This window comes from Salvelinus sp. IW2-2015, linkage group LG13, assembly GCF_002910315.2.
Source record: "Salvelinus sp. IW2-2015 linkage group LG13, ASM291031v2, whole genome shotgun sequence".
In the NCBI taxonomy this organism is placed as follows: domain Eukaryota; kingdom Metazoa; phylum Chordata; class Actinopteri; order Salmoniformes; family Salmonidae; genus Salvelinus; species Salvelinus sp. IW2-2015.
The window spans coordinates 3,856,511-3,875,844 of NC_036853.1; the positions used below are offsets into that span (position 1 = coordinate 3,856,511).

The 19,334-nt window shown below is 43.5% G+C and overlaps 1 protein-coding gene across 1 annotated transcript in view; it reads left to right on the forward strand.

Annotated features, from left to right (window-relative positions):
- The window catches only part of cadps2 (Ca++-dependent secretion activator 2), a 249,967-nt gene that overhangs the window by 73,703 nt on the left and 156,930 nt on the right, over positions 1-19,334 (forward strand). The window contains exon 3 of the mRNA XM_070446338.1: positions 5,971-6,303. Coding sequence (XP_070302439.1) covers positions 5,971-6,303 — 333 coding nt within the window. The remainder of the gene's footprint in view (positions 1-5,970; positions 6,304-19,334) is intronic.

Below are 19,334 nucleotides of genomic sequence, written 5' to 3' on the forward strand. Positions count from 1 at the left end.
CTGAAGTTTGACAGTGATGAGGGGTGGTCGTTTGACCGCAGACCCATTACAGATGCAGGCAATGAGGCAGTGATCGCTGAGATCCTGGTTGAAAACAGCAGAGGTGTATTTAGAGGTCAAGGTGGTCAGGATGATATCTGAGGGTGCTCATGTTTACGGATTTGGGGTTGTACCTGGTAGGTTCCTTGATAATATTTGTGAGATTGAGGGCATCTAGTTTAGATTGTAGGATGGCCGGGGTGTTAAGCATATCCCAATTTAAGTCACCTAGCAGAACGAACTCTGACGATATAAAAAGACATTTGAAAATAAGAGTAGCAAGGCTATATACAGACAACGGTTAGTCAGGCTTATTGAGGTAGTATGCACATGTAGGTATGGTTAAAGTGACTATGCATATATGATGAACAGAGAGTAGCAGTAGCGTAAAAAGAGGGGTTGGCGGGTGGTGGGACACACTGCAGATAGTCCGGTTAGCCAATGTGCGGGAGCACTGGTTGGTTGGGCCAATTGAGGTAGTATGTACATGAATGTATAGTTAAAGTGACTATGCATATAAGAATAAGAGAGAGTAGCAGCAGCGTAAAAGAGGGGTTGGGGGGGGGCACACAATGCAAATAGTCCAGGTAACCATTTGGTTACCTGTTCAGGAGTCTTATGGTTTGGGGGTAAAAACTGTTGAAAGGCCTTTTTGTCCTAGACTTGGCACTCYGGTACCGCTTGCCATTCGGTAGTAGAGAGAACAGTCTATGACTGGGGTGGCTGGGGTCTTTGACAGTTTTTAGGGCCTTCCTCTGACACCGCCTGGTGTAGAGGTCCTGGATGGCAGGCAGCTTTGCCCCAGTGATGTACTGGGCCTTACGCACTACCCTCTGAAGTGCCTTGCGGTCGGAGGCCGAGCAATTGCCGTACCAGGCATGATGCAACCGGTCAGGATGCTCTCGATGTTGCAGCTGTAGAACCTTTTGAGGATCTCAGTACCCATGCCAAATCTTTTTAGTTTCCTGAGGGGGAATAGGCTTTGTCGTGCCCTCTTCACGACTGTCTTGGTGTGTTTGGACCATTCTAGTTTGTTGTTGATGTGGACACCAAGGAATTTGAAGCTCAACCTGCTCCACTACAGCCCCGTCGATGAGAATGGGGACGTGCTCGGTGCTCCTTTTCCTGTAGTCCACAATCATCTCCTTAGTCTTGGTTACGTTGAGGGATAGGTTGTTATTCTGGCACCACATGGCCAGGTCTCTGACTTCCTCCCTATAGGCTGTCTCATCGTTGTCGGTGATCAGGCCTACCGCTGTTGTGTTGTCTGCAAACCTAATGATGGTGTTGGAGTCGTGCCTGGCCATGCAGTTGTGGGTGAACAGGGAGTACAGGAGGGGACTGAGCACGCACCCCTGGGGAGCCCCAGTGTTGAGGATCAGCGTGGCAGGTGTGTTGCTACCTACCCTCACCACCTGGGGGTGGCCTGTCAGGAAGTCCTGGATCCAATTGCAGAGGGAGGTGTTTAGTGCCAGGTTCCTTAGCTTAGTGATGAGCTTTGAGGGTACTATGGTGTTGAACGCTGAGTTGTAGTCAATGAATAGCATTCTCACATAGGTGTTCCTTTTGTCCAGGTGGGAAAGGGCAGTGTGGAGTGCAATAGAGATTGCATCATCTGTGGATCTGTTTGGGCGGTATGCAAATTGGAGTGGGTCTAGGGTTTCTGGGATAATGGTGTTGATGTGAGCAATTGCCAGCCTTTCAAAGCACTTCATGGCTATGGACGTGAGTGCTTCTGGTCTGTAGTCATTTAGGCAGGTTGCCTTTGTGTTCTTGGGCACAGGGACTATGGGGGTCTGCTTGAAACTTGTTGGTATTACAGACTCAATCAGGGACATATTGAAAATGTCAGTGAAGACACCTGCCAGTTGGTCAGCACATGCCCAGAGCACACGTCCTGGTAATCAGTCTGTTCCCGCAGCCTTGTGTATGTTGACCTGTTTGAAGGTCTTACTCACATGCCTCAGTGTTGCTTGCCTCGAAGCGAGCATAGAAGTGATTTAGCTCATCTGGTAGGCTCGTGTCACTGGGCAGCTCACGGCTGTGCTTCCCTTTGTAGTCTGTAATAGTTTGCAAGCCCTGCCACATCTGACGAGCGTTGGAGCCGGTTTAGTATGATTCAATCTTATCCCTGTATTTACGCTTTGCCTGTTTGATGGTTCGTCGCAGGGCATAGCGGGATTTCTTGTAAGCTTCCAGGTTAGAGTCCAGCACCTTGAAAGCGGCAGCTCTACCCTTTAGCTCAGTGTGAATGTTGCCTGTAATCCATGGCTTCTGGTTGGGGTATGTACGTACAGTCACTGTGGGGACGACGTCCACAATGCACTTATTGATAAAGCCAGCGACTGATGTGGTGTATTCCTCAATGTCATTGGAAGAATCCCGGAACATGTTCCACTCTGTGATAGCAAAACAGTCCTGTAGTTTAGCATCTGCTTCATCTGACCACTTGTTTTATAGACCGCGTCACTGGTGCTTCCTGCTTTAATTTTTTCTTGTAAGCAGGAATCAGGGGGATAGAGTTGTGGTTGGATTTACCAAATGGAGGGCGATGGAGAGCTTTGTACGCGTCTCTGTGTGTGGAGTACAGGTGATCTAGAATTTTTTTCCTCTGGTTGCACATCTAACATGTTGATAGAGATTTGGTAGAACTGATTTCATTTTCCCTGCATTAAAGTCTCCGGCCACTAGGAGCGCCGCCTCTGGGTGAGTGGTTTCCTGTTTGCTTATTTCCTTATACAGCTGACTGAGTGCTGTCTTAGTACCAGCATCTGTTTGTGGTGGTAAATAAACAGCCACGAAAAGTATAGCTGAGAATTCTCGAGGCAAGTGGTGTGGCCTGCAATTTATCACAATATACTCTACTTCAGGCGAGCAAAATCTAGAGACTTCCTTAGATTTTGTGCACCAGCTGTTGTTTACAAATATGCACAGACTGCCCCCCCTCGTCTTACCGGAGTGTGCTGTTCTATCTTGCCGGTGTAGTGTATATCCCGCTAGCTGAATATCCATGTCATTCAGCCACGATTCCGTGAAACATAGGATATTACAGTTTTTTATGTCCCATTGGTAGGATATTCGTGATCGTACCTCATCTAGTTTATTGTCCAATGATTGCACGTTGGCGAGTAGTATTGACGGTAACGGCAGCTTTCCTACTCGCCTTCTGCGGGTCCGGACGGGGCGTCCGGCTCTTCGTTCTCTGCGTCGCTTCCTTTTGCAAATAATTGGGATGTCTGCCCTGTGGGGTGTTTGGAGAATATCGTGTGAGTCCTGCTTGTTGTTGAAAAACCTTTGCCTAATCCGAGGTGAGTGATTGCTGTCCTGATATCCAGAAGCTCTTTTCTGCCGTAAGATACGGTTGCAGAAACATTATGTACAAAATAATTTACAAATATCGCAAAGAAAAACACATAATAGCACAGTTGGTTAGGAGACCGTAAAACGGCAGCCATCTCCACCGGCGCCATCTTCCTTGACAATCAATTCACATATGGTGTCCAGGGCACAGCTGGGAGCTTAGGGGGGTCTATAACAAGCGGCAACAGTGAGGGACTTATTTCTTGAGAGATGGATCTTTAAAAGTAGAAGCTCAAACTGTTTTGGCATAGACCTGGATAGTATGACAGAACTCTGCAGGCTATCTCTACAGTAGATTGCAATTCCGCCCCCTTTAGCAGTTCTGTCTTGATGGAAAATGTTGTAATTGGGGATGGACATTTCAGACTTTTTGGTGACCTTCCTAAGTCGGGATTCAGACACGGCTAGGACATCAGGGTTGGCGGAGTGTGCTAAAGCAGTGAATACAGTAAACTTAGGGAGGAGGCTTCTGATGTTAACATGCATGAACCCAATGCTTTTACGGTTGCAGAGGTCAACAAATGAGAGTGCCTGGGGACACACAGGGCCTGGGTTATATCACTCATACACCATGTGAAGAGTCAGGAGCTTCTCTGAAGCAGAGAGGCCAGTACAACCCGCCTTGGCAGCAGCTAATGGGGGTCCATCATAAATACAAATACAGATTAGCCTTCCCTAATGGCTACATCCAGACGAGACCCTTGAGTGAGCCTTAAAACATGAACTTCATGTACCGTCATCCTCCCCTCCCAGGCGTCATGACTACCAGCAGACAGAATCCGAGTGAGTCTGCAGTTAAAGCCCTGAGGAAGAAACATCTTCTGCCTGCCCTGAGTTGGACATAAAACCTGCATGTTTAATACCACTGGCGCCCATGTAAGGAGATTACCCTGAGCTAAATCAACCTACACTGTTTTATTGTTTAATTTCTTGTTCCATATTAAGTTATTATTGTATTGTATATCAACATTTATTATTTTCATGTTTGTATCTCGTGTACATAGTGGGATGCAAGAAAATACTGTTTCTCAGAAATGCAACACAGAAAGGGAAAGGGGGATACCTAAGTCTGTTGTAGAACAGAATGGATTTAACTGAAATGTCTTCCGCATTTAACCCAACCCCTCTGAACCAAAGAGGTGCGGAGGGCTGCCTTAATCGACATCCACGTCTTCGGCGCCCGGGGAACAGTGGAGGTCACACTCTGGAGTCATGCACCATTGGAGTAATGGTCATTGGGAAGGTTATCAGGGACTATAACAAAGTGCAACAATGGCAACAAATTGGCCTACATATGGATAGGGCTAAATTGAAATGTTTCTTACAGAAGCAATATGAAAAGCATATGCATAACCATGGTAGCAATTGAAAGGGAACATTTAGGAGATTATGGGAAATTATTAGACAAGTTGAGGCCACAACAGTTCACCTGACACAAGATGGAATCCAAACTTTACACTGTTGATTTTTTGCATTTTACATTTAGTGTACTGAAAATACTCAGGATACATTAGTAACATGATACGAATATTCCTGGAAAATGTTCTGTAAGTGCAACATAAGACAATAAAAATGACAAGGGTTTGAGTGAGAGGACTAACTGGTGTCTCCAAGTGGTCACACACCTCCAAAGTGTACACAGATCCTAAGTCATTTCAATTCATATTTCTGACTCAAAGAAGAGCCTTCAACTATGAAGTGCTTTTGTTGTTGTTCTGCTAGTGGTGCCATTGAGGAACTAGAGCGAACACAGTTGTAATTCTTTTGTTTGGAACACAAACCTGCATCCCTGCCATCACACAATTACTGTTGTTTATGCAATCCAAAAATGGTCCATTATAAATCGCAATCTGGGTTAGGTGGGCATCATTTGAAAGCCTGTTCTATTGCCAACATGACTAGCTAAGTTAAGGGTGTTTAGGCTTTCACAATGCAATTCAGGGAAATGGATCATCATTTTGGTGCGCATAGAAAGGAGTCATGAGCGCGTTCAGGTGCATGTGCAGCGGCAAATTTTCTTCACAATGGATAAACAGGCTCATTCTGTTCAGAATAACCCAGGGTATGACGACATGTCATCTTGTAACTGTACATCAAACATAGTGATCATAAACGTTGACACTATATGACATGAGTTTTATGATATGGAAATGTAAAGTGCACATTTGGAATCAAAACGGTATTATAATCCTTAACATCTCATCTTTCAAAATACATAGAGTCCTCTTCATTTACAGCATTTCCCTCACTCAGACATAAAAAAGTAGCAAAAGTTTCCCAATTAGCATGATGAATGGGAGCAACTGCTTGCGCGCTCAAGTTCAGAACGGCTGTCAGTCAAAACCCATACAGCACTGTGAAGTGCAGACCCAGAGTTCTGACATCAAGTATAGCATGTTACTTTACAACCACTGTGTTCCAATGTAGGCATTTATCAGTGCCCAACTCTGCCATTTTCAACCCGTATACAGGTACCAGTGTAAAGGGTTAAATAGCTACATTAACTTAGCAGCGCTACATTAGTCTTGCTTACTTCTGGATCCTTACACTCCCTGGTTTCCTCCTGTGCAGGGTTTTCTGAACAGTGAGCGGGTATCCAGGATGGTGCAGAGTGGCGGCTGCTCGGCCTGCGACTTCCGTGACGTCTTCAAGAAGAACATTGAGCGCCGGGTGCGCAGCTTGCCCGAGATCGACGGCCTGAGCAAAGAGACAGTGCTGAGCTCCTGGATCGCCAAGTACGACGCCATCTACAGGGGGGATGAGGACCTACGACGCCAGCCCCAGAGGATGCACCTCAGTGCCGTGTCCGAGTTGATACTCAGTAAGGAGCAGCTGTACGAGATGTTCCAGCTGATTCTGGGCATCAAGAAGTTTGAGCACCAGCTGCTGTACAACGCCTGTCAGGTGAGAATTGGATCACATACACGTACACACAAACACGCGCGCACACACTTTTTTTCCCTTTACATAACATTTAATTGTTATCAATTTCTAGATTGTTTGAAGTGCTGCCTAGGTAACCACAAAACTATTCATGTTAGGATACATTGTATAATCAAGATGCAATATGCCCAATGTGGTATACTAGTGGGGATATTGGAACAGAAACCGTGAGTCTAATGTCCTTTCCTTGATCACTTTCCTTAACTCAGGTGGCTCCAGCTAATCACAGGTCTCTTTGAATGCGTATCTTATAGGTCATTGACTGATGAGACTTTTTAATCAGCGTGCTCTCCCTCACCATGGCCTTGTCAACTAAGGCAAGGGTGTCCTCCCTCCCCTTCACCTTTTTCCAGGGGGTCTTCCATGGCACCAATTAGTAGTAAGCGGTGGCTGTAACTAGTAAGCATATGTTGGTGTGATCAGTGGTTACTGTCATTTGTAAACTGTAAACCATTTAGGCTTATTCATCTGAAGGCGTATTTTGAAATAAATGCCATTGTTACTAGTACTGGGAGTAGAGCAGCTTCTTTTGACTTGAAAATGGGAGGCTAATCACAGGAACCATTAAATGACTTCAATCCCACTTCCTAGCTAGTTGATGAATAGAACGTTTATCCTCAGAATTATTGCAAAAAGAATCGTGCTAATGTGTGTTGTTCATTATTACATTGCCACCCATTAAGATAATGTGCTGTGTGAAGAACTCAATTAGACCTGATTCCTCCCGTAAATTTGATTAAGGCCTGTTCTTGTCAGTCCTAATGTCTATAGAAGCTAATGGTGTTCCCACAATAATGAGACCTGCAGACACCAGACAATTGGCTCATCTCCATAGCAACCTTCTGGCCCATTGTTCCTTTTATGCTATTCACCAATGCTATTCACCAATGCTATTCACCAATGCCATTTTTGCTGGTCACTTAGCAGATAACACAGTGCTTGTTAGCAGGTCTTGGATCAGTTTTGTGTATCGTCCATTAATGGTTAGTAGATGGAGAGGAGATGATCCTTGAACAATGCATTGGGGTATACTTCTTAGCACAATCTCATGGCTGATGGATTCTTGACTCCTGTGGTTGTGCACCTTGGCCTTGCCTGTATAAAAGACAGTACTCTGAGTGTGTGAGCGAGCGAGATGTTAAACATCCTCTTTCAGGAAAGACAAATCTAAAGCTGAAATCTGTTTCTCATATATATATATATGAGAGAGAGATTTATGGATGCCTCTCGCTGGATCCATGCTCTGCATGAAGACCCATTGATTAGGTTCTCCCAGCTATTGATCTGGCAACCCTGAAATAATGTGTTGAACTGAGGCCTTTAATGTGTTTGCAATGGGCAGAGATCGGTCTGGGTGACCATAATCTGATTGGGTAAGGGTGTGAGGGAATGTTTGTACATTCTATTATACGTTTGATTGGGTAAGGGTGTGAGGGAATGTTTGTACATTCTAATGTATACTTTTTGATTGGTAAGGGTGTGAGGGAATGTTTGTACATTCTATTATAGTTTGATTGGGTAAGGGTGTGAGGGAATGTTTGTACATTCTATTATACGTTTGATTGGTAAGGGTGTGAGGGAATGTTTGTAATTCTATTATACGTTTGATTGGGTAAGGGTGTGAGGGAATGTTTGTACATTCTATTATACGTTTATTGGGTAAGGGTGTGAGGGAATGTTTGTACATTCTATTATACGTTTGATTGGGTAAGGGTGTGAGGGAATGTTTGTACATTCTATTATACGTTTGATTTGGTTGACTGATTTTAAGTTTGCCCCTTTCTCTCAATTCAAGAGCTTTATTGGCATGGGAAACATATGTTAACATTGCCAAAGCAAGTGAAGTAGATAAAAGTGAAATAAACAATAAAGATTAACAGTAAACATTATACTCACAGAAGTTACAAAAGAATAAAGACATTTCAAATGTCATGTCTCTCTCTCTCTCTTCCTCTCATATGCTTTCCTTCCCTCTATATTCACACATTCATGAGACATTTGTTTAATATGCAAGTCTATTTTTGGAGTGTTTCGCACAAGCTGTATGAAGACTGAAATACCTTTAGTATCTATGAGGTACCACTGGCATGTCTCAGCAATGATCTAGAGCCACACAGGGATCTCAATAAAGAAGCTAAAAAATAAGACATAACCCAAATATGTATTGATGGATAGTGAAAATGACAGTGGAGTGAACGAAAGACAAGGAGAAAGAGAGGAGGATGTAGAAACAGAGGGATGAGATTGCTCAGGTGGAGGACTGCTCTGAGAGGCGGGCAACCCCCTGGTGAAGAGCGACAGCAGGCAGAAGTGTGTGTGTGTGAGTAGATAGTTTGACATTTCTCCCCTCCATCTCTAATGATCACATCCTGGCGTTGGGCCGTAAGGGCCACCCCTGTCGTCTCTCGTTAGTGCTCGGAGCGAAGGGGAGGCGAGTGAGCAGGTGAGCCGGCAGGAAAGGCTAATAAATGAACACACGGCACACAGCACTGGCTCGCCTAAGCAGCCGACCCTCGTTAGCTCTCATATTGAGCTTTCTCTTTCGCACTCTTTCTGTTATCTTCATCCCTTCTTCTATCCTAATTCTGTCTTGGTTTCTCTCTGCATATTTCTCTCTTTTTAGATATCCCTCTTTCTTCCTCACCCTCTTATTTTCTCACTCCTTTTCCCTGTTTCATTCTGCTTCTAATCTTCTCTCTCCCCCTCTGCCTCTCAGGCACCAGGAAGCTGCCCAGACAGACATGCAGCCAGCCAATGTAATCAAACCCAGTGTAATCTCCCAAAACTTTTTCTGTCAAAGCCCTCGGTGTGCCCGCCTATTCCTCTAGTCCGCCATTTGAGTTCAGAAAGTACCATCAGAGACAGGATTGGCATCCTCTGCCAAAGTGTTAATGGAATAACATTTAAAGATGGGACTTTGGGACCGTTCTCGGAAAGATGTGTCGACTTCAAACCTGTCACTGATGGCTTTGATTAGTAGCGTCATATGCCTTGTTGTCATAGAAATGGTTAGAATTGCTGTGAGAGAAAAAGGCCAGGTTAGCACTACAGGAAGAATAAATTAAGATGACAAAGGTATGAATGTGTTTGTGTGTGTACGTGTGCATGCCTATGTATTTTTTGACCCCTCTAAGGTCAGTTGTGTACATGAAACAATAGGTTGATAACAACCACATGTACACATGATGAATCTGAAACTGTAGTTTTCAAGCAAGTGCTTCTATCAAGCTATCAGGGAGAAAATTGTCATAGCTCAGTCCGGACCTATAACAATGCCGGGTGAAAGTCTACACACCCCTTGCACAGTTGTCACATTTTCCTGCCTGGATTAAAATTATATTATTTTTCCTACTGATCTGCATAACTTGCTCCACATTTTTTAAATGAAAGAAAAAGTATAATTTTGTATATATATGTAATTTTGAATATGATTCTACTAACTCTTAGGACAACATATCCATTGTTTCTGTCAAAAATGCTCAAGCTCAGTAAATTGGTCTAAGAGTTGTTAGAATCTTATTCAAAATGATTTACAGTTGAAATGGAGGTGCATAACGATGGCGACGTCCATGCACTTTACCACAAATGCCTCATTTGCTAAGTTCACCGTATTGTACATTGCTCTAACAATTTTTTTTGTATCGTCATTAGCACAGTATACATTGTCCCACTTTTACCTCCAAGATGCCAGTAAAGCAAGAAAGTCAATTGTGAAGATTTATTGGTGCATTGAACCAACTCTGTGAATAGTGCTAAAACAATGACGTCATATCTGATTTCCGACATCTTCATGCACCTTCGCCATTGCTGCCAAAGGTGATGCCACCAATTATTACACACAATCAAGACATCTTCGTTTTTTATTGTTTAAAGGTTGAATATATATTTTTTCCTTTGAAAATGTCGAGCAAGTTGTGTAGATCAGTCGGAAGAAAAATCCAGTCATTTTTATTTTTGTATAAAATTTTAAGGCAGCAAATGTGACAACTGTGCAAGGGCTGTGTAGACTTACCAGGCACTGTACTGTTTAAAAAAAATAATAATAATAAAATAATGATTTCACCTTTTATTTAACCAGGTAGGCCAGTTGAGAACAAGTTAAAAAAATKTATACTGTATGTGCAACTGACATGTTCATTTTATCATGGTAACATGATGAACTCCAAGAAGTGCCCAACAGAGTATAACGTTGTTTCTACGCAATCTTTCGTCAGTGTTTGCTTGCAGTGCAGAATTCCAGTGCCTCTACAGTAGATCCCAGTAAGGAATGGATATTTTAAGTCTGTCAATGATTTTCTGTCAGATAGGAGCGCTGACAGAAATCCAAAAACCAAACAGACAAGTGGAACTCTCCAAGCTGATAAGACAATGGGGGATAACAGTAAAGGGGGAGATAAACCTATAAATTGAACCCAGATTTAAAATGGATACAACACCACTAAAAAGTCAGCCCTAGGTGGTTTTGTAAAGAAAGAGAGAAACAGAGGGAACGTGTTGGCACGGCAACACCTTTAATCACATTAGGCCCTACACCTACATTTTAGAGGAAGTGTGACCTCGCAAGGGACAAACATAACATTGTTAAACCTCAAACCCAATTTTGTAAATGGAACCTGTTGTTTATTGACTTACTGGTCATGAACTCAGGAGCCACGTGTGAATGGCGCATACAACACTACAGCACTATACAACACTACAGCACTATACAACACTACAGTGAAAATGTTATTCAATCAATAACCAACTTTAAGTAATCTTTTCCATAGCTATTTCTTGCAAGGCCAGAGGCCTCATTCTACCATGATAGAATCAACCTGTGTGTGCCTCAATGCCTGTCCTTCTGTCTGTTTTATTTAGTCAACCGTTATTCACAGCCATCCCCACCCGTAATAACTCACGTGGTTTATGCATGCAGCCGAATGGCAACGACTGCTTTAAATCTTCCCTTTGTCTGATGTTCCTTGTTTTGTTGGAATTGACCGATGCCAGCAGCAACATGTAACTGGATTAACAATACATCTATTGGAAGAGCAAGTCTTTCATACTGAAGGTTAATGACCATACATCCTTCTCATTTGTATGACTTATAGGATATTTTGGATGTTTTGTGTCAAGACTAGTCGTAAGTAAATATTATGTATGGCTGAGTTTGACATCTGAAGCTACTAAATAGAGAATCCCTTTCAGATTAATGGGCAAATTTCCTTTCAGTAGTTACAAAACAATATGAGATGTTCAGTTTTCAAAATGAAGATGTATTTGTTGTCAGTGCACATGACAAGTTATAATGAAGCTGACATTTCCTGAATGCAAATGCAATGCCTTTACTAATTAGCCATACATGATTAATGAGAGCTGTTGATTATCTGTCTTATATTGTATGTGTAATTACATATCATGTGTGGATGTAGATGTACAGTTGAAGTCGGAAGTTTACATACACCTTAGCTAAATACATTTAAACTCAGTTTTTCACAATTCCTGACATTTAATCCTAGTAAAAATTCCCTGTCTTAGGTCAGTTTGGATCACCACTTCATTTTAAGAATGTGAATATGTCAGAATAATAGTAGAGAGAATGATTTATTTCAGCTTTTATTTCTTTCATCACATTCCCAGTGGTCAGAAGTTACATACACTCAATTAGTATTTGGTAGAGTTGCCTTTTAAATTGTTTAACTTGGGTCAAACGTTTCGGGTAGACTTCCACAGGCTTCCACAATAATTGGGTGAATTTTGTCCCATTCCTCCTGACAGAGCTGGTGTAACTGAGTCAGGTTTGTCAGCCTCCTTGCTTGCACAGGCTTTTCAGTTCTGCACACAAATGTCTATTGGATTGAGGTCAGGGCTTTGTGATGGCCACTCCATTCCTTGACTTTGTCCCTTAAGCATTTTGCCACAACTTTGGAAGTATGCTTGGGGTCATTGTCCATTGGAAGACCTATTTGCGACCAAGCTTTAACTTCCTGACTGATGTCTTGACATGTTGCTTCAATATAGGCACATAATTTTTCCTACTCATGATGGCATCTATTTTGTGAAGTGCACCAGTCCCTCCTGCAGCAAAGCACCCCACAACATGATGCTGCCATCCCGTGCTTCACGTTTAGGATGGTGTTCTTCGGCTTGCAAGCCTCCCCCTTTCTCCAAACAAACGATGGTCATTATGGCCAAACATCTATTTTTGTTTCTTCAGACCAGAGGACAGTTCTCCAAAAGTACAATCTTTGTCCCCATGTGCAGTTGCAAACCGTAGTCTGGCTTTTTATGGCGGTTTTGGAGCAGTGGCTTCTTCCTTGCTGAGCGGCTTTCAGGTTATGTCGATATAGGACTCATTTTACTGTGGATATAGATACTTTTGTACCTGTTTTCTCAGCATTTTCACAAGGTCTATTGCTGTTGTTCTGGTATTAATTTGCACTTTTCGCACCAAATGTCGTTCATCTCTAGGAGACAGAACACGTCTCCTTCCTGAGCAGTATGACAGCTGCGTGTGTTTATACTGGCGTACTATTGTTTTGTACAGATGAACGTGGTATCTTCAGGAGTTTAGAAATTGCTCCAAGGATGAACCAGACTTGTGGAGGTATACCATTTTCTTTCTGAGGTCTTGGCTGATTTCTTTAGATTTTCCAATAATGTCAAGCAAAGAATCAATCAAAAATCAATCAATTTTATTTTTATATAGCCCTTCGTACATCAGCTAATATCTCGAAGTGCTGTACAGACACCCAGCCTAAAACCCCAACAGCTAGTAATGCAGGTGTAGAAGCACGGTGGCTAGGAAAAACTCCCTAGAAAGCCAAAACCTAGGAAGAAACCTAGAGAGGAACCAGGCTAAGAGGGGTGGCCAGTCCTCTTCGGGCTGTGGCGGGTGGAGATTATAAAGAACTATGCAAGATGTTCAAAAATGTTCATAATGACAAGCATGGTCAAATAATAATCATGAATAATTTTCAGTTGGCTTTTCATAGCCGATCACAAGAGTTGAAAACACACAGGTCTGGCAGGTGGCGGTTCCATAACCGCAGGCAAACAGCTGAAACTGGAATAGCAGCAAGGCCAGGCGGACTGGGGACAGCAAGGAGTCACCACGGGCGGCAGTCCGACGCATGGTCTCAGGCCCAGGTCTCCGAGAGAAAGAAAGAGAGAAGGAGAAAATTAGAGAGCCAAGATTTTCAAAATGTTCATAAATGACAAGCATGGTCAAATAATAATCAGGAATAAATCTGTTGGCTTTTCATAGCCGATCATAGAAGTTGAAAACAGCAGGTCTGGGACAGTAGGGGTTCCATAACCGCAGGCAGAACAGTTGAAACTGGAATAGCAGCAAGGCCAGGCGGACTGGGACAGCAAGGAGTCACCACGGCCGGTAGTCCGGACGTATGGTCCTAGGGCTCAGGTCCTCCGAGAGAAAGAAAGAGAGAAGGAGAAAATTAGAGAGAGCCAAGATTTTCAAATGTTCATAAATGACAAGCATGGTCAAATAATAATCAGGAATAAATCTCAGTTGGCTTTCATAGCCGATCATTAAGAGTTGAAAACAGCAGGTCTGGGACAGGTAGGGTTCCATAACCGCAGGCAGAACAGTTGAAACTGGAATAGCGCAAGGCCAGGCGGACTGGGGACAGCAAGGTGTCATCATGCCCGGTAGTCCTGACGTATGGTCCAGGGCTCAGGTTCTCAGAGAGAAAGAGAGAACGAGAGAATTAGAGAGAGCATAACTTAAATTCACACAGGACACTGGATAAGACAGGAGAAGTACTCCAGGTAACCAACTGACCCTAGCCCCCGACACATAAACTACTGCAGCATAAATACTGGAGGCTGAGACAGGAGCGGTCAGGAGACACTGTGGCCCATCCGAAGAAACCCCCGGACAGGCCAAACAGGAAGGATATAACCCCCCCACTTTGCCAAAGCACAGCCCCCCGCACCACTAGAGGGAAATCCTCAACCCCCAACTTACAATCCTGAGACAAGGCCGAGTATAGCCCCAAAGGTCTCCACCACAGCACAAACCAAGGGGGGCGCCAACCCAGACAGGAAGATCACGTCAGTAACTCAACCCACTCAAGTGACGCACCCCTCCTGGCGGCATGAAAGAGCACGCAAGCAGCCAGTGACTCAGCCCCTGTAACAGGGTTAAGAGCAGAGAATCCCAGTGGAGAGAGGGGAACCGGCCTGGCAGAGACAGCAAGGGTGGTTCGTTGCTCCAGAGCCTTCCGTTCACCTTCACACTCCTGGGCCAGACTACACTCAATCATATGACCTATCTGAAGAGATAAGTCTTCAGTAAAGACTTAAAGGTTGAGACCGAGTCTGCGTCTCTCACATGGGTAGGCAGACTGTTCCATAAAAATGGAGATCTATGGAGAGCCCTGCCTCCCGCTGTTTGCTTAGAAATTCTAGGGACAATTAGGAGGCCTGCGTCTTGTACGCGTAGCGACGTATTGGTATGTAGCGCAGGACCAACTCGGAAAGATAGGTAGGAGCAAGCCCATGTAACGCTTAGGTTAAGCAGTAAAACCTTGAAATCACCCCTTGCCTTAACAGGAAGCCAGTGTAGGGAAGCTAGCACTGGAGTAATATGATCAAATTTTCTTGGTTCTAGTCAGGATTCTAGCAGCCGTATTTAGCACTAACTGAAGTTTATTTAGTGCTTTATCCGGGTAGCCGGAAAGTAGAGCATTGCAGTAGTCTAACCTAGAAGTAACAAATGCATGGATTAATTTTCTGCATCATTTTGGGACAGAAAATTTCTGATTTTTGCAATGTTACGTAGATGGAAAAAAGCTGTCCTTGAAACAGTCTTGATATGTTCGTCAAAAGAGAGATCAGGGTCAAGAGTAACGCCGAGGTCCTTCACAGTTTTAATTTGAGACGACTTTACAACCATCAAGATGAATTGTCAGATTTAACAGAAGATCTCTTTGTTTCTTGGGACCTAGAACAAGCATCTCTGTTTTGTCCGAGTTTAAAAGTAGAAAGTTTTCAGCCATCCACTTCTTATGTCTGAAACACAGGCTTCTAGCGAGGGCAATTTTGGGCTTCACCATGTTTCATTGAAATGTACAGCTGTGTGTCATCAGCATAGCAGTGAAAGTTAACATTATGTTTTCGAAATAACACCCCAAGAGGTAAAATATATAGTGAAACAATAGTGGTCCTAAAACGGAACCTTGAGGAACACCGAAATGTACAGTTGATTTGTCAGAGACAGACCATTCACAGAGACAAACTGATATCTTTCCGACAGGTAAGATCTCTAACCAGGCCAGAACTTGTCCGTGTAGACCAATTTGGTTTCCAGTCTCTCCAAAAGATGTGGTGATCGATGGTGTAAAGGCACACTAAGGTCTAGTAGCACGAGGACAGATGCAGAGCCTCGGCTGCGCCCATTAAAAGGCATTTACCACCTTCACAAGTGCAGTCTCAGTGCTATGATGGGGTCTAAAACCAGACTGAAGCATTTCGTATACATTGTTGTCTTCAGAAAGGCAGTGAGTTGCTGCGCAACAGCTTTTTCTAAAATTTTGAGAGAATGGAAGATTTGATATAGGCCGATAGTTTTTTATATTTTCCGGTCAAGGTTTGGCTTTTTCAAGAGAGGCTTTATCACTGCCACTTTAGTGAGTTTGTTACACATCCGGTGGATAGAGAGCTGTTTATTAATGTTCAACATAGGAGGGCCAAGCACAGGAAGCAGCTCCTTCAGCAGTTTAGTAGGAATAGGATCCAGTATGCAGCTTGAAGGTTTAGAGGCCATAGATTATTTTCATCATTGTGTCAAGAGATAAGTACTAAAACACTAAGTGTCTCTCCCGATCCCAGGCCTCGCAGACTGTGCAGATCCAGGACAGCTAAGCCCTGGAGGAATACGCAGATTCAAAGAGGAGTCCGTAATTTGCTTTCTAATGGTCATGATCTTTTCCTCAAAGAAGTTCATGAATTTATTACTGCTGAAGTGAAAGCCATCCTCTCTGGGAATGCTGCTTTTTAGTTAGTTTCGCAACAGTATCAAAATAAATTGGATTGTTCTTATTTTCCTCGATTAAGTTGGAAAAGTAGGATGATCGAGCAGCATGAGGGTCTTCGGTACTGCACGGTACTGTCTTTCAAGCTAGTCGGAAGACTTCCAGTTTGGTGTGGCGCCATTCCGTTCCAATTTCCTGGAAGCTTGCTTCAAAGCTCGGGTATTTTCTGTATACCAGGGAGCTAGTTTCTTATGACAAATGTTTTTCGTTTTTAAGGGGTGCAACTGCATCTAGGGTATTGCGCAAGGTTAAATTGAGTTCCTCAGTTAGGTGGTTAACTGATTTTTGTCCTCTGACGTCCTTGGGTAGGCAAAGAGTCTGGAAGGGGCATCAAGGAATTTTTGTGTTGTCTGAGAATTTATAGCACGACTTTTGATGCTCCTTGGTTGGGGTCTGAGCAGATTATTTGTTGCGATTGCAAACGTAATAAAATGGTGGTCCGATAGTCCAGGATTATGTGGAAAAACATTAAGATCTACAACATTTATTCCATGGGACAAAACTAGGTCCAGAGTATGACTGTGGCAGTGAGTAGGTCCAGAGACATGTTGGACAAAACCCACTGAGTCGATGATGGCTCCGAAAGACTTTTGGAGTGGGTCTGTGGACTTCTCCATGTGAATATTAAAATCACCAAAAATTAGAATATGAACCACTGAGTTTGAAGGTAGGCCTTGAAATACATCCACAGGTACACCTCCAATTGACTCAAATTATGTCAATTAGCCTATTAGAAGCTTCTAAAGCCATGACATCATTTTTTGGAATTTTCCAAGCTGTTAAAGGAACAGTCAACATTGTGTATGTAAACTTCTGACCCACTGAAATTGTGATACAGTGAATTATAAGTGCCATAATCTGTCTGTAAACAATTGTTGGAAAAATGACTTGTCATGCACAAAGTAGATGTCCTAACCGACTTGCCAAAACTATAGTTTGTTAACAAAACATTTTTGGAGTGGTTGAAAAACAAGTTTTAATGACTCCAACCTAAGTCTATTTAAACTTCCAACTTCAACTGTAATTATTACTAATAATTTCAACCAATGGCTAGTACTAGCTAATGAGTCCTTAGATTATGGTATGTCTGTTTATTTAACCTTTATTTAACTAGGCTAGTCAGTTAACAAATTCTTATTTACAATGACGGCCTACCAGGGAACAGTGGGTTAACTTCCTTGTTCAGTGGTAGAAGGACAGATTTGTACTTTGTCAGCTCAGGGATTTGATCCAGCAACCTTTCGGTTACTGGCCCAATACTCTAACCACTAGGTTACATGCTGCCCCTTAACCTGAGGTAAAATTATACCGTTGAAGTTTAAGATCTCTTATCTAATAAACAAAATCAGCTAAATGTGATGGATTATAGTAGGTCTCTCTGTCCACAGATGCGTTTGCTTTTCAAAGAGGACCTGATTAAGGTGGGTAGCAACTATAGCAGGCCTAGCTCCAGTTGTGTGAGCATAGTTCACCAGTCACATGCATCATTAAAGTAACATCAGGGTTTCAAAATCTGTGTTTACACAGGCAGCCCAGTTCTGATCTTTTGCCCAATTATTGGTCTTGACCAGTCAGATCTTTTGCCAATAATTGGACAAAATATGTATATATGTAAACACAGCCAAAGAGGGGGTACGCCTACCAATGCAAATCTCTAAATGACCAGACACCATAACAGCCTAATTAAGTTGAAGTTGTATTAGTTGTATGTACAGGATACACATGGCATACACCAGGGATTATCAACTCAATTCAGCCGCAGGACGCTATGTTTTCTTGAGTGGATGGTCGGGGGAGAGGCTGGACTGAGGGCTTGTAGGCCTGTTGTAAGGCAGGTTCTCACCAGACATCACCGGCAACAACGTCGCCTATGGGCACAAACCCACCATCGCTGGACCAGACAGGACAGGCAAAAAAGTGCTCTTCACTGATGAGTCGCGGTTTTGTCTCACCAGGGGTGATGGTCAGATTCCTTATCATCGAAGGAATGAGCCTTACACCGAGGCCTGTACTCTGGCGCGGTATCGATTTGGAGGTGGAGTGTCCGTCATGGTCTGGGGTGGTGTGTCACAGCATCATCGGACTGAGCTTGTTGTCATTGCAGGCCATCTCAACGCTGTGAGTTACAGGGAAGACATCCTCCTCCCTCATGTGGTACCCCTCCAGCATGACAAGGCCACCAGCCATACTGCTCGTTCTGTGCGTGATTTCCTGCAAGACAGGAAAGTTGGTGTTCTGTCATGGCCAGTGAAGAGCCCGGATCTCAATCCCATTGAGCACGTATGGGACCTGTTGGTTCGGAGGGTGAGGGCTAGGGCCATTCCCCCCAGAAATGTCCGGGAACTTGCAGGTGCCTTGGTGGTAGAGTGGGGTAACATCTCACAGCAAGAACTGACAAATCTGGTGCAGTCCATGAGGAGGCGATGCACTGCAGTACTTAATGCAGCTGGTGGCCACACCAGATACTGACTTACTTTTGATTTTGACCCTCCTTTTGTTCAGGGACACATTATTCCATTTCTGTTAGTCACATGTCTGTGGAATTTGTTCAGTTTGTCTGTTGTGTAAATATTTGCTTGAACATAAGATTCAACATGTTAAGTTTGCTGAAAATACACTCAGTTGACAGTGAGAGGATGTTCCTTTTTGTTACATTTGAAATGAGTAAAACGGTATGTAAACACATATTAAAGTGACCAGTGATTCTATGTACATAGGGAAGCAGCCTCTAAGGTGCAGGTGTTGAGTAACCGGGTGGTAGCCGATAGTGACCGTGACTAAGTTCAGGGCAGGGTACTGGGTAGAGGCCCGCTAGTGATGGCTATTTAACAGTCTGATGGCTTTGAGATAGAAGCTGTTTTTCAGTCTCTCGGTCCTAGCATTGATGCACCTGTACTGACCTCGTCTGCTGCATGATAGTGGGGTGAACAGGCTTTGGCTCGGGTGGTTGAAGTC